Source organism: Pagrus major, chromosome 6 (genome assembly GCF_040436345.1).
Source record: "Pagrus major chromosome 6, Pma_NU_1.0".
NCBI classification, from domain to species: Eukaryota; Metazoa; Chordata; class Actinopteri; order Spariformes; family Sparidae; genus Pagrus; species Pagrus major.
Genome location: NC_133220.1, coordinates 20,318,967 through 20,334,210, shown reverse-complemented (window position 1 = coordinate 20,334,210; position 15,244 = coordinate 20,318,967). Strand labels below are relative to the sequence as shown.

General features: G+C 41.1%; 2 protein-coding genes across 2 annotated transcripts in view; both read right to left on the bottom strand.

The window, feature by feature from the left end:
- Positions 1-2,289: 2,289 nt before the first annotated feature.
- LOC140998181 (PAK4-inhibitor inka2-like) lies at positions 2,290-4,987 on the bottom strand. Its single transcript, XM_073468367.1, has 2 exons — positions 4,850-4,987; positions 2,290-3,388 (listed from the first exon to the last, which is right to left on the bottom strand). Exons 1-2 carry the CDS (start codon positions 4,865-4,867, stop codon positions 2,399-2,401), a joined length of 1,008 nt encoding a protein of 335 aa, XP_073324468.1. The 5' UTR covers positions 4,868-4,987; the 3' UTR covers positions 2,290-2,398.
- Positions 4,988-11,428: 6,441 nt separating this feature from the next.
- The window catches only part of LOC140997707 (guanine nucleotide-binding protein G(i) subunit alpha-2), a 61,193-nt gene continuing 57,377 nt past the window's right edge, over positions 11,429-15,244 (bottom strand). The window contains exons 6-9 of the mRNA XM_073467688.1: positions 14,483-14,612; positions 14,185-14,338; positions 12,144-12,358; positions 11,429-12,046 (exon numbers count right to left, since the gene is read on the bottom strand). Of these exons, the coding sequence (XP_073323789.1) occupies positions 12,168-12,358; positions 14,185-14,338; positions 14,483-14,612 (475 nt within the window). The 3' untranslated portion in view covers positions 11,429-12,046; positions 12,144-12,167. The remainder of the gene's footprint in view (positions 12,047-12,143; positions 12,359-14,184; positions 14,339-14,482; positions 14,613-15,244) is intronic.

Below are 15,244 nucleotides of genomic sequence, written 5' to 3'. Positions count from 1 at the left end.
GTGCAGCAAGCCATGAACACTGTTTATGGCTGCTGGTACTAAGAGTCTTACTCATTATAAGCAGACTGTGGGTGGCAGCCATCATTTATCCTTTATGGTTTGAAAGCCAAGTACATTTTACATTTCAAATATTAAGCAAGTAGATGGACCACGGCCATGCCGTCGCACACAGCTCCTGTCCACATACCTGACAAATGAGGAAAGATGTTTGTCAGGTAGAGAAATGGGGACAAGTAGCAGAGGTCAATACTCGAGCGGGATTGAGACAACGAGAAGAGTGAGATCAAATGTTCTATGGTTACGTACAGTGTAAAGACATGGCTGCCAGGATCGACATGTTGCATTTCATTTGGTCTTTTGCATTGCATTGCACATGATCCTGCGTGGATGTACCATGAGGTGACTACCCAGCAACAATATTTGGTTTTGGATTCTTCAGCCTGCATCGTTAACAGGAGGAAAGATGTGATTATTGATGCATGCTGTTAACTCAGATGGCCAAAACAGCGTTTTGTTGCTGTTTGCTCATTTAATGGTTCTTGGCTCACTGGAGGTGAATCTGACCTGTTTTTCTGCAGCTGGTGTCTGAAAATTTAGAGGTTCAACAAGCTGCATGTGCACATCAGTAGCCAGCAGTCATTAGCGTGTAGCTTCAACACATCTTGTATTTTTCCACTGATTTTTCCTCATCATTGACTTTCAATTATAGACTCAATAAATACGCTGACTGACATATAATGAAGTTGAAACTTGAATCAACAAACCGCCTCCAACAACTAGCTTAAAAACTGTTGCGCAAATGTGCTTATTTGTCTGTTACAGCTGTGATTTAGTCAACTTGGTTGATTGTTCCTTATAATAAGCATGACACTGCAACCGTAGCCGCTTTACATCTACTTCTCTTTATACTTCACATAGACGACCGGCTCTCCTGCTTGCTGACACACACAGTAAACTATGTTTTGGGGACTTTGTGCTGTTGAGGTTGAGTTTGAGTAATGGGTTGGACTCGTTGCTTCCTCTCTCTTCTCCTCTCATCCCTTTCCCTGAACGACTCTCAGTCAGCTGGGGAAGGTGATGTATTGATGCACTTATCCAACTGCAAACCGCCGGGAACCAGCGTGTGCTAATAAGGAAAATCAGAGCCAGGAAAACCTTAGAAACGCTCACAGTATTTGTTCCAAGTTCTCTTTGCAGAGATTTTTTATGTTTTTCCCTTGTGGCTGCTCCCACACGTTTCCAAGCTTCCACTGCAGTGTGACTGTTAGTGCTGATAAGAGTTCATTACATCCCAGCTGAGTGCTCAGCAGTGTGCTGCAGCGACATTCAACCAGGAGACAAACCAGGAGGCACCCAGTAAGAACCATCTCTCTTCTTAGGCCGTGATACGAGACATGATTGGTGAGGCGGGCTGCAGCAGGGAGCATGGGAAATCTCTTTTGGGGGAATTCTTTATCTTTATAACGTCTGCTGCTATTATTCCTCCTCTGAATTGATGAACAAAGCGAATGTGTAAAGGCAAAGGTGAAGTGCTCATGAGCTTATCTCGCCACGTGTGTCACTCCTTTGTATCTGTGTTATTTTTTTGCTTTCCTCAGAACTAATAGTACCATTAACCAATGATGAGTTGGCACCACCTGTGTGGCCACAACGAGTTAAATGAGGCAGGGGGCTGTTGCGCTTCATGAAGCAAACGGGAGAGTAAACCTCAGCTCCATCTGCAACCAGCTGCTTCGCCTCTCCTCACCCCTGTCTGCGTGGACACATGGGGAATTACCTCATCGGGCACACAGCGCTGTGTTGATACAGCCTCTGTTTCTGGCCTGTAAATAGCTTCGTCGTCCTGGTTAAAGCCTCTCTTAAGGATTCAACTTTTAGTTGAGTAGGAACAGACGTTTTTGAGAACAGCGAGTCCCTACAAAATGGACTTCACAAACTCAAATGCCCTTGTTAATCCTGGAACTACAGCAAGTCTGCACATGAGATATCATCGTGTTTTCAATTCATCTTCATTTCTTAACACTTAACCACACAGCTACAGACTCCATCATGCACGTCCAGAGTATTACATTTCTAATGAAAACGAATGAATCTACACAGACAGTAAAAGCATCTTTTAACTAATCCAGCAGCTGTCTGACTGTAATGAGCTGTAATGAAACTCAGATGACTCGGACGGAAGCTTCACTCAAGGAAAAAATGTGTTCTGGGAACTCAGAATTATATCAATCAACCACATATCCTGTGTCACATGCAAGACCTGAGTACTATAAATAAGAGTAAGTAGAGTTTAAATTATGAGAATCTTTATTAGTCACAGCATATAAAAGGTGAAAAAAACATTCATATAAAAATAAAGTGACTTTGAGGATTGTCCAGTCTTTACATGCAGGGAAAGTCAGATGTAGCCGATGATATCTTTGCAGATTATTGGCTGTCGACTGCCTGATTTCATGAGAGCTGCAAAGTGGTAAAAGTCTGAGTCCAGCTGGTTGATGCCCATGTGAGACTGGTGGAAAAAAGGGACTTTGGCCGGCGACGCCACGACTGGGCAGGACAGCCGCTTTGGAGCATTTGCAGCTCTGTTAACATGAGAAGAGTCCGTGGATCTCATCTTCACTCTGTCCTCCACGCTCTTAGAAAAACCAGCAAGTCTCCTCCTCATGTTGACAAAGAAACCTCGTCCCGGTCTGCGACTTGGATTTGGCTTCGGCTCAGTGGGCTCAGGACAATCTGGCAAGTCCATCCAGTTCTGTATGAGGTCTGCAAAGCTGTTGTCACCCAGAACCAGAGGCTGGCGGTTGCGTCCTCTGGTCAGTAAAGAGTTTGTCCAGTCCTCTGGGTCGCCAACCTCAAACGTCGTCCACCTCTCCAGGCAGGCGTCAGAGGTGGATTTGGGTCGAATACGTCCGCTGGGTGCTCTGTTTGTGCGGAGGCATGCTGAGGATGACACCCGCACGTTCCTCGTCCTCCTGAGCACCACCCCTTCATCCTGCCACGACGCCTCGGAGTAGCCTGAATCAAACTCCAGGCTTTTCTGACTGCAGGGAGAGCCCAGGCCCAGTCTGAGGCTCAGGCCCAGCCGGCTGCTCGTGTCCTCATCCTCCTCCTCCAGAGGACTCGCCAGACAGCAGGCCGAGTCGTAGGTACTGGCCGTGCTGGCGTCTGACATCCGCAGGCGTGTGCGCTGTTCCCGTTGCAGCGCTCGCTGCTGACACGCACGTGCCAGCGCTGAGTGGCGCACCATAGCTGGGAGTTGGGTGCTGATGGGAGAGAGGGGGCGTCTGACTGCAGGGCAGGCTTTCCGCAGTTGTTTCAGGTCTTGCAGTGACCTCATCATGTACTGCATCTGCTCCCGTAGGCAGTCGCTTGAGTCTTGTATGCAGAGCTGAGGAGACAAAAGACAGAGGGTCAGATAAAAGTTGTCAGCAAATCAAAGAGTAAGCAAATGGATCTGGAGATTCAAAGCCTTTCTGATGAGGTAAAGAATGGCTCTAATAATAACATGAGGCGAGTACAGAGTATCATGATGCGTCGTGGGCATGCTCAGGCTTGCAGGCAGTAAGACAGAACACCTCTTATTGTAATCCTAAAGGCCAGCGGACCTGCTGATCAAACAAGCTTATTCAATAGGATGGAGGATTTCAACACAAAGCAAATCAATCCGTCCGTTAATTTACTCGGCCACGCCAGCCACGTCAGTGAACGCCCTTATTTCATTGACTCAGGCGTGATTCAACTGAGAAGCCAGACAGGTGTTATTACAGAGAGCGCCGCACTCATGTCCAACCTCAACTATTTATCTGAGCACTGGAGCAGAAGTAAAACATCTGCAGTATATCAGGGGAGTAACCGGGCTCTGCTGGGTCTTTATTTAGCTACAGGGGTCCTGCCTCTTTAAGGGTGCAGCGTGCCTGCCTATGAAATCTACCAGTGACACGCTGAGGAATATAATACTGCTGCTTCCTGTCTGACTTACTGAGCTGATTGGTCGGAGCCAGCCAGTGAGCAGCGGTGGCTCACTCTCAAACTCAAACAGGGCAAAAGAGATCATGTGACGGTGTGTGTGTGAGAGTTTAAGAGTAGATGTAAAGCCAAGGAACAAAGATGAGGCCCCCTGGAACACACTCCAACCTACACGCTGCATGGCTTCATAACATATTAAATACAAGGACTGTTTTCCTTTATTTTGTTTGCTTCATTTATCCTCCAGCTGAGTGTAAGCCAAACCTGTAAGCCAAACCAGCAGAGGAGAAACACAGGATGCAGGTTCAAATGTGGCCGTAGAGGTCACATCCAACACAAGCCAACCTAACAACACACTCCTATCCTCTGCTCACCGACCTTTGAACCTGAGAGACCTCTGTGCTCTGACTCCACACTGTCCATTAGAGCATTTGACCCTGCTGCAAGACCTCCTGCCCCCATTTGGTTCTCATCATAACTCTGCGAGATGTTGCAAGAACTTGAGAAAGTACCCGACGAATATGGACCAACAGAGCAGGAGTGATCAAACTGTGATATCATATTTAATCAAAGCAATATAATTATTCAATAATAATGAAAACAAGCTGCATTCCTGCTCATGAAAGCCAGTGAGTGTCCACTCTGACAGTTAAACATCTCCATATGCTGCAGAAAAGACTGATTGTTTACTGTGGAGGCATCTGAGCATCACTGACCGTTCAGCCGTCTGCTGCAGTGGCAGATGTTTTCTCAACCAGACAGATCTCCGATTCACATTTTACTGGATATTGTTTAGGCTACTTCTCTCTCTTTTTTTTTTGTTGCAACATCTCCTGGTTTTGTTCAAGAAAAAAGTCAAGAAAGTATAAAATGATGAACTCACCATGTCTTTTCCTTTCATCAGTGACACTCACTTCTAACGCGGCAGCCTCCGTCCAAAGGAAGCAACGTGTAGTGAAATGTCCCGGGTCGCTCCGAGCTGCTGCGGGCTTCACTGTCAGCAGCAGCAGTAGAAGTTACACGGCCCGTAGACAGATGTGCTGACTGACTGACTGACTGACTGAGGCGAGCAGTGCGGCTCGCCTCCTTTTTACAGCTCCGCGCTCTGCAGCCAGTCACAGCGACTCGTGTCTGAACGGGCCAATCAGAGCGCAGGAGGCTCCAACACACTCATTTGCAAACACAAACTGCAACACAAGACCCGAGACCACCGAGAGACACAATACTGTACCTTATTCTACCTTTCTTTCTTTCTTTCTTTCTTTCTCTTTTCTTTCTTTCTTTCTTTCTTCCTTGCTTTCTTGCTACCTTCCTTCTATTCTTTCTTTCTTTCTTTCTTCTTTTTCTTTCTTTCTTTCTTTCTTCCTTGCTTTCTTGATTTCTTGCTACCTTCCTTCTATTCTTTCTTTCTTTCTTTCTTCCTTGCTTCCTATCGTCCTTCCTACTTTCTTTCCTTCGTCCTTCCTACCTTTCTTTCTTCCTACTTTCCTTCCTTCCTTTATTCCTTCCTTCTTTTCTTTCTTTCTTTCTTTCTTTCTTTCTTTCTTTCTTTCTTTCTTTCTTTCTTACGTCCATCCATCCATCCATCCTTCCTTCCTTCCTTCCTCTTAACGTCATATACTCACTTGATATTGGAAATTAGCTGAGTTGGCTATAATTGCACGAGTTTTTTCTGTTAGTCTCACTTTGACCTCAAGTTCATTTCAGCTGCAACAATTAATTATTGTTGACTGATGATTTGTCAACTATAACTATTTGGATAATCCATTCGTTTCTATGTCAGCAAACTGAATATTGTGGACAAAAAAAGACATTTGAGGACGCCATTTTGGGATTTGGGAAACACAGATCGACAATATTAACAATTTCCTGACATTTTATAGACCAAACAACTAATCAATATATTCTCTCTCTCTCTATTTTATTTTTTTTTTACCTTATCAGGCTACCAGGAATATTACTATTCAATCTCTTTTACATGGGAGTTTGGTCCAGCCCTGGCTCTTTGAAGACTGTGAAATAAGTTACTGAGGTCACTTTCAGTTGGTTTTTGTCTTTAAGCTAAATCATGTGTCTGTCCTTCATGTAATTGACTGCATCATCTTCATGGTAAATCTGCTGATTCCTTCCTTAACTAATCATTTAGTCTCCACATGTCAGAAACATTTTGTAGACAAAACAAAAGTTGTTTCCCAAAGCCCAAGATGACGTCTTCAGATAGCTTGTTGTCCAAAGATTTTCAGTTTACTATCACAGAAAACCATCAAATTTTCACATTCAAGGAACATTCAGAAAAACATCACTTGAGCATTTGATTGATTTGAGTCAACGACATGACGATTAATCGACTAATTGTGATGCATTTGTGTGTAGATAAACCTTTTTTAAACGCTTCTTTTTGTTTGTTTTTGTTTTAAAGTCACATTGCAAACCCTTGTGCTCTTGTTTTGGCTGCTTGTGATTGTAGCCGTTTGGTAAAAGCTTGTCCTGCTGGTGGCTCGTTTGTTATCCACTGAATCACAGTGAAAACAAAATACCTAAATGTAAATGTGATCATCTGTAGCCTAATTGGGCATTGAGCCTGCAGCCCTGACAGTTATCTGGCACTCAACCCTGCATTCACGCTATTCAGTTAATGGGTGTTTATGCAAATCTGATGTACTGAGAGGGATCTGCATCTGTTTGTTACTGTCGGGGTGGTGAATCCAGATCCGACGGCCTGCTGTTCACGTGCAGATTCGTCTCCAGCATTTGCATGCGGGTACATGTGGCATGTCCTAACCCGCATCACCTACTTCTCTCCAACACCAATGTAGGGCAAAATACAACCTTCAACATGATGATAGTATAATTAACTTGATCACGTTTAGAGTTTACCAGAGTTCATCTATAAGCTGATAATTCACCTCCACCACTCTCTGTCCTCATTTGACTCGTTTAGGGAGACTTAAAGTGCCTTAATGCAGGAAAAAAGCATTTGATTTTTCACTACTGAATTCTCAATTCTTTATATTTTCACGTGAAGCATCAATAGAAGCTCCAGGACATACAGTATTAGAGTATGAAGACATTTTGTCAGAGTGCAGGTTATTGAGAACTCCAGGCTTTCACTCATACCACCATTATCTTTCTCTCCATTAAGGATGGCTCCTCCATCAGCACATACACTCTATGCATTAAGTAATTACACGTGGCTGCTAATGGAATTGTGATTATTTCAATTTTCGTCACAGACCGACCTTTAATTCTGCTCATCTCTGCTTCCCTGAATGCCTAATGGACACACTCATTACACGAGGTGGTACTTGAACACAACCCATGAATGCTTTACTCTTCTTCTTTACAATCCTTGATTTTATCATCGCGCTGATGTTTTGTTACCAGTTCTCTCTTGATGTTACAGTCCTAAATACTGTAGTGGCGACGGTCATGAAGGCTGAGCGCTCAGTTAAGTCTGCATCACTGAGGCCAGCCTGTCAGATCCGGATAGATCCTTATGGGTCTAACAGTGTTGGGATGTGGTTTTGAAGCTCCAGATTTTAGGTTTGTCTCATCATTCATTTTCAAAGATGAATAAAAAGCAGCAATCAATTCATTTAGGACGACATTTGAACGTAAAAGGTCTGCTTCCAGCCTGTGAGTGTGCAGCGAGACATTTACCTTCCTGAACACAAGAGAACGTTTTCTTTTACACTGACATGTTTTACTTGTGGGGCTTTAAACCAGATGTTTGGTGCCTCTGAGAGGAGGCCAGAGTCTCTCAGATGTAGACCTGCAGTGCCCTCTAGAGAAATCTCAGCTAAACTGGATTCACTAAAATGAGGAGAATTTTTCCTACCCTTTTTTTTCTGTGCAGGACGGTAGCAGTGTTGGATTGTAGCTTGATCTCCTGATGTTTTGATTTTGTTTCTTTATACTCACCAATATTGATACAATTCAGTCAGTTCAACTTTAGTTAATAGTTATTCACTTATTAACGAACAATGAAATGCTTTAGAAACCATTTATTAAGCAATTGTAAAGGTTTATAAACATCAGTTGAATCTTCATAATAAACAGTTGCTGGATAAATCATCACCTCCAAGTTAAAGCAAGATTCCTGCTGCAAGAATAAGCTGGTTGTCAGCTGGTAAAGGCTTTAACGCCATTGAGCAGCTTCTTGGGATTTGATTTTTAACACACAAAACTAATTTACTGCAGCGCTGTAGCAGTAACAACTAATGTTTTCAATTTGGAGGACATTTGAGTGCACAGGCACCCGATCAGCTGCAAACTGTACGAGTTAGACTTCATGTCACAAGCTAGCAAGTCTTTTAAGTCTCTGTAGTAAAAACAGGGTTATAAAAGCTGTATGCTATTAATGTTGACATGAGGTTTAAACTTCTCTCAAGTATACTCGCATCTGTTGTGTTGTGTCTTTAACAGTATATACAGTAAATGCTTAACTCCATCATTATGTATGCAGACGTTTTCCAGTCTCCTTGATTTCTAATAATTGGCATCGGCCCTGAAAAAGTCCCATCTGTCTACCCCTAGTTTGTAAAACATCCTATCAAGGTTAGAACAACAGCCAGGAGCGTTAAATTAACTTATTTAATTTGGCAATCAAAAAATAAATCCAATGACACAAAGTTATCATGAGTCTGCCTCTGTTGTATAATCCCACATTATGAATGAACTATGGATTAATGAACCACCACAGTCTGAACCTTTACCTCAGTTGGTCAGTGACATGTCACCTGATATAACAGTCCACACTACAGAGAACCTCCAAGCTCGTAATGCTGTGAGTTTCCCCGTTGTATGTCTTTGCAGCTTTGTAAAGTTTGCCGTCACTTGGTCTCAGTCTTTCTCAGCATTACTATTCTAAAGGGCGTCTGCAGAAGATTGGCAGGATGAGTCCAGGGGAGGGTTGGTGCACCGGGAGTCATTAATCTAATGAAAGCATCATCAATTAGCCTTCTTATCTGTGTGATACGGATTAGACCATGAACAGCCACCCACCTACTTTATACACTCCTGAATCCAGACATCAGACAGGTTGAAGCATATGTGAAAGCATCTTTTGTAAAGACTTTACACCTAGAAGTGAGACTTGTTGTCTGCTGTTGTCCTGAGACAGATATTGTGATTAATAATGAAAAGACATGAAATATTTGTTAATACATTGCCTGTTCTATTCATGTCTTTTAGTCAGACTCACTAAATACAATTGTATGGGAAAGGTCAAAAATAGAAGTTAAAGGCAAAACAGAGCTGAAGGAGACTGACCAGGTAAGTCTAACATTGTCCACTAGATGGCACCATCGGCCAGTTTAAAGACAGGTGTCCAGTAGAAAGTGTTGGTTGGGATGTGTGATGAAGGATTAAAACTGACTCCACGTCGTGTCTTGTCGGAGTTTGGGTGAGCTGACCAGGACAAATTGCAATCAGTTGTGTAAATATGGCAATAAAATAAGGCCAGGAATGTCAAAAAATAATGTTTAAAGACAGACGCTGACATTCTTGAAAGCAGAAAGAACACATTCCTACTCTTACGACGGTAAAATTGAATTTATAAGTAGTAAAACTCATCCTTATAATATATAATATAATATAATATATATAACACTCAGGGATACTAATGGATGTGTTGTTGACAGCTCTTCATCTTTAGAATTTTTCTAGAGGAAATTGTCATCGCATTTAATTATGTCACTAATTAAGTACTTCGTATACATGTATATTGTTTTCTTTTTCATTGTCTATTGACAATGACAATTTTTTTTCTGCTTCTTGTTGTCATTTTCTTTCTTGACCACTCCTGACACATCTCTCATAATTATATGAATTTTATGTTACCTTGTCTGTGTGTAAATTACATAAAAGTACAAAAGTATTTTGCTGCCCGAACTTTACTTGGTCTACTGTGACCTGTAGCCTATAGTGGCTGATGTTAGCTAACTTTAGATAGACAGGTTACACATTAAAGGAGAAAACAAAATAAAGTGTCTTTGTTAGGTGTTTGGCCGCCACGTGCTGCCCGAAAAGCTTCAATGCACCCAAGTATTCTACAACTCTTCTAGAGAGCTGAGAGAGAACACTTCTCACAACACAACAGAGCCACCGTTTGTTGTTTCTCCACTCAGTTATATTTTTCTGTTATTTTTGATTTTTTTTCACTCATCTGTAGATATGCTTTGTAAGCAGCATTATTGGCTCATTTACCAACAATCACAAGACATCAGTAGAGTCAATGCACAGACCTCGATACATGGTCAAGGAACTGTCACACTGCAGTGTGCAAAACCTCATGTGGACAATCAGTCTTCTCAGTTGAAGGAGCAAAACTTTACTCTTTACTCTGCCCGTGAGTTGAAAATGCAACACTACTTTAATGTTTTTAACAGAGGTGTTAAATTAATGCTGAAAGAGAAACAACACTGTTCTCAAACCTAATACACCGGCACAAACTGATCTGTATATTTTTAGTACTGGATTTTTATACCAGTTTTGTGTTTTTATCCTCCTTTTCGTTTTGTTCACTTAACTTAACCAAATGCTCTCATGGACAGCACCAATGTTACCATCATGTCCACAGCAAATAAATAAATAAAGTATCCCTTATTTGTCACATGTGGCCATAATGGCTGCTGTTTAGCTAAAGTTACATAGTCTCTAAAGTGAACATAAACTGCGCAGTTTCAGGGTTATGTCACCTTTTCAGTGAGTGCTGACTGGAAATAAGGTGCGTCACATGACTACTTCCCTTGGTCATTTCAACCCATGTGACATCAGGGAGTATGCTTTTTGTTGTTTGTTTGTTTTATTATGGCAACCAAACACCACAGCAGCTTATTCCGCAAGTTTGTTTCTTCCTTCCTGGTAGAGGATGTGATGACTGAGACTGTCTGCTCCGGCCTGCATGTCTGTCCACCATTAGAACATCCATATAGTTACTTTAATGGTGTAAAACTGTCAACAAGCTCCTTTAAATACAATTTTGTAGAAATTACTGATTATTCTTAACCCCAAGTACTCCAGCAAGTCCACCACATAAAAATCAAACAGTGTTGCACTAAAAAAAACAAGAGAAGAAAAACAATGTGCAAGAGTCAGGTGATCTCTACTTTTATTTAAATTAAATCATAAAGGACTTTCAAAGCATTTTAATATTTACCAAAAACACTAACCTTTTTCTGAATTAGATTTTCGTCTCTCATTAATAATCACTATATATTCATAGGTGCTAGGCAGAAAAATGGAAGAAAAATATAGGCGCACAGTAGGTCAAACAGTACTAAAAGCATATCTAGGAATTGGTTGTAAACAGAAGTCAAGGCACAAACATACTGCAACAGACATGGAAATGGTACTATAAAAAGTGAGAGAATGTTAGGTATACACATACTTTAAATATCAGTTAGAATTTCGCCATAATTTCCCCCGGCATGTGAAGCTTTTTTTTTTTTTTTCTTTTCAGCGTTTTATTATTTTTTATGATCATTTTGTAGGAATGTTAGATAATTTGTGCAGATTACAGAGCTAATATTTGCCTTGTTGACTCATGCAGAACAATATACGGTTTGGCTATGAATGATGAGCTTATGTAAACAATATATATATATATATATATATATATATATATATATATATATATATATATTAAAAAAAGCACTTTCCTTTATCAATCATATTTTATGTCCATGCCTGTGCTTCAACTCTTAGAAAATAAGCTTCATGTGATTAAAAGTTTAATAATTTGCACATCAGAATTTCTAAAAGTAAGATGAATGCATTTATATAAAAAAGTTCTCCTTTGACTCCTCTAGTAAATTGAAAATAAAGAAGAAAAAAAAAAAAAAAAAGAACAAAAATACAATAATAAATGTTGATTTTTGTGGTCATAGCCCAAAGAGTTAACAATACGAGTGACTGGATCAGCAATCGTTGAAATTCCACAAGGCTCGTCGGGTTTTCAGTCTCTTAGGTGTCTTTATAAAAAGCAGATCAAAGCAGAAATTGTGGTTGGCCAGTGCAGTCATTCATGATGTGTGTATATTCCCCTATATCTGTATGGTCACCGATCTCTTCAAGTAATCTGATAAAATACAAAAGAGAAAATCAGTCAGTTCAAACAGGCTTCATTTTGTGACGTTATAAAGCTGAACCACTTTGAGTCATTTCTCTTAACTCACCTTGACTCTTCCTCAGACAGGTTGTTAGAAGAGGCCACAGTCCTTCAGGTTGTTCTTGATGATGACGTCAGTGACGGCGTCGAACACAAACTGCACGTTCTTGGTGTCGGTGGCGCAGGTGAAGTGGGTGTAGATCTCCTTGGTGTCCTTCTTCTTGTTCAGATCCTCAAATTTGGTCTGGATGTAAGCCTGAGCCTCCTCGTACTTGTTGGGGCCTGAGGGACAGGGAGTGATGAGGAGGAGTTAGAGGAGTGTGAGAGAATCTGCAGAGGGGATCAGGGGATTTGATTTTCTTTCCCTGGTTTTATGTTCATTTTATGTTTTTTTTTATATGAAGTGCTCTGTAAATGTCCTACATTGCAGTTCGATTCAAATAAAGTTTGGTATTATTAGTGTTTCATTCAAGTCCACCCAGAAAGTATGTGGCTTTTTCAAACAATGCTGAGTAGATATTCTTCACAGAAACAAACCTTTTAACAACATTTACAACTGTCATGAATGGATTTCCAGAATCCTCAAAAAATCCTTCTGGCCATTTGGATGAAAAATATTATTTCATCTAGTTAGTTTCATAATGAAAACAGATGGTAGCTCCAAATGTCAAAAGCATCATTTATACAATCTGAATCAAAATTACAAAACTTAGGACATAGGACAATATTAGTCAACAGCAGTCAACAGCTGTGCTCTGAGATTGCATACTGACGTTTAAAATGAGTGATGACAGAAAATGTTGTGATATTCAAGTTCAGCCACAAAGCTTCTGTTACTTGATCCAAATGAATTATAAATGTGTATTTATGCTTCTAACTAGGGGTGTCACCACTCTCAAAATCCACCATTTGATTTTACTTTCGATTTTCAGCAGTGACGGCTATGTTGTTGTTAAATTTAGACTTTTATGCCCTGACAGCTGTCATTAACATTTTTTATGAGGTGCACTTAAACGCACCATGACACCCCCCTGACCACTTACGTGCATTTGAATTTGACTGGCGAAATTAAAGGCTCATTTCGATCAATTTTCGATTAGAAACGAAATTGTGACGCCCGTACTTTTGAGACATGCAGAGTGGGCAACACAACTGAAAAACTATATTATTAATGTGGCTGCTGAAGAATTAAAGCTCAGCTTCTAAAACGTTAATGTTACACAGAGCCCTGACAACATTTCCAAGTTAAGTTTGAGTTAAACACAAACTTAACGTGTGCATATGCGCCACAAGAAACACTGATGTGAGGGGGTAATTTTAAAATCACGAGGTCCCCTGGTTATACTAGTCTCATGTGTGTTAATCTGAGCTCAATGTTGTGAAGATAATGAAATATTTTTATATTTTAACATGCTTTTATGGTTTATGTACATAAGAATAAAAGACGGCTTGACGTTTACGTTGTTCTTTGTGAATTCGTTGTGTATTTGTGCCTTAGTATGTGCTTTGGCTGGTAAGGACACCCATCTGTTTGTATACATCTGTGCATTTGTATGGACAGGAGAAAAATATAATAAACATTTTGTTTTAAAAAAAGTTGATATTTTTCTTCTGTTGTACAAAATGACAAAACTTAATTTCTGGCAAACTGGATTAAGCAGCAGCTGCAACTAAAGAAACAGTTTAATAAAAATAATTTTTATCTTGAGGCAAACAAAATAGTTTTTCATCCAGATGGTAAGAAGAGTCTTTGGGGGTTTTGGAAATAATTTGTTCAACTCCTTATTGGTTTTTCAAAGATAGCTGGGTAATTATTCAAAGAAATGGGTGCTTATCTTTTTAAATTGAACAGAATGGTAATGCGTGATGGGCACACACTGGGGATAGGTTTAGCATTGTTATATGATTTTGTTACAGGAACAAAGAACAACTTAACTGGGAAAAGTGAACATATCACATCGTATTGAGAGAATATTTTACTTGTTTTAAAATGGTTTAATTTCAGACTGACTTTTACATTGTTAGGATATGTTAAATAAGAACCACAACTGAGGCTTTGTCTACATGTTGGCTGTGTCCTGTGCTTGTTTGAGACGTTTTGACTGTACCAGTGTACTCTGGGAAGCAGATGGTCAGAGGGCTGTGGGCGATCTTCTCCTCGAACAGGTCCTTCTTGTTGAGGAACAGGATGATGGACGTCTCTGTGAACCACTTGTTGTTGCAGATGGAGTCGAACAGCTTCATGCTCTCGTGCATCCGGTTCTGGGTGGGACGGGCACAAAATGCAGAGATAAAGAGATTACTAGAGAGCACAACTAGGGCACATAGAGGAAATGAGTTCACTGAAAACCCAAACCTCCCTTTTTATTTAAATCAGCCTGGGAATGGGTTCTAGTGTGAACTCACCATCTCCTCATCCTCAGCCAGGACCAGGTCGTAAGCACTCATGGCCACGCAGAAGATGATAGCCGTGACTCCCTCGAAGCAGTGGATCCACTTCTTCCTCTCTGACCGCTGGCCTCCGACATCAAACATCCTGCACAGAGACAAACAAGCTTGAACGTGCTGTTTTTAACACTGCCAGACAAGCTTAACAGCTTCAAGGTCTCCCCCTCTCTCTCTCCAGTGAATATGTCTCTGCCTTGCCCTCTTTCCACTGTACAGGCCTTGTCATTTTCCTGGCATTTGTTGGCATTTTAGTTCGCTGCAGTTGCTGTGGCAACAGGTGGCCTTATAATGGGGTGAGGCATCATCTGCTCCAGTGAAAAACAAGCTCACTCTCTGTGTACTTCAAGTCAACCTCAAAATAATAAACAATATTACTACAAAACAGGCGGCCTTCAGACAGGTTGAGGCATGGAGACCCTCCATGACTTATTCATGAAGAGATAGATGAGAGAGGGTGGACTGACGACTTTTAAGCTGCCAGCGACCGTTTGTAGCATAGCACAGTGACGCACTTTTTGTCATGACACTGCACTCATCGTGCTAAGCAGTTTTCACTTTGCAGAATTGGGTTCATTGGAGCAGACCTTTGAGTATCGCGGACAGCCCAGCTTCAGGCTGAGTAAGCACAAGTCATTATAACAGTGACACACTTTAGACTGTTTACCTCAGCTGTGCGCTCATCGTCTCCAGCGCTGCTTACATAAGCTCAATATATCGCAG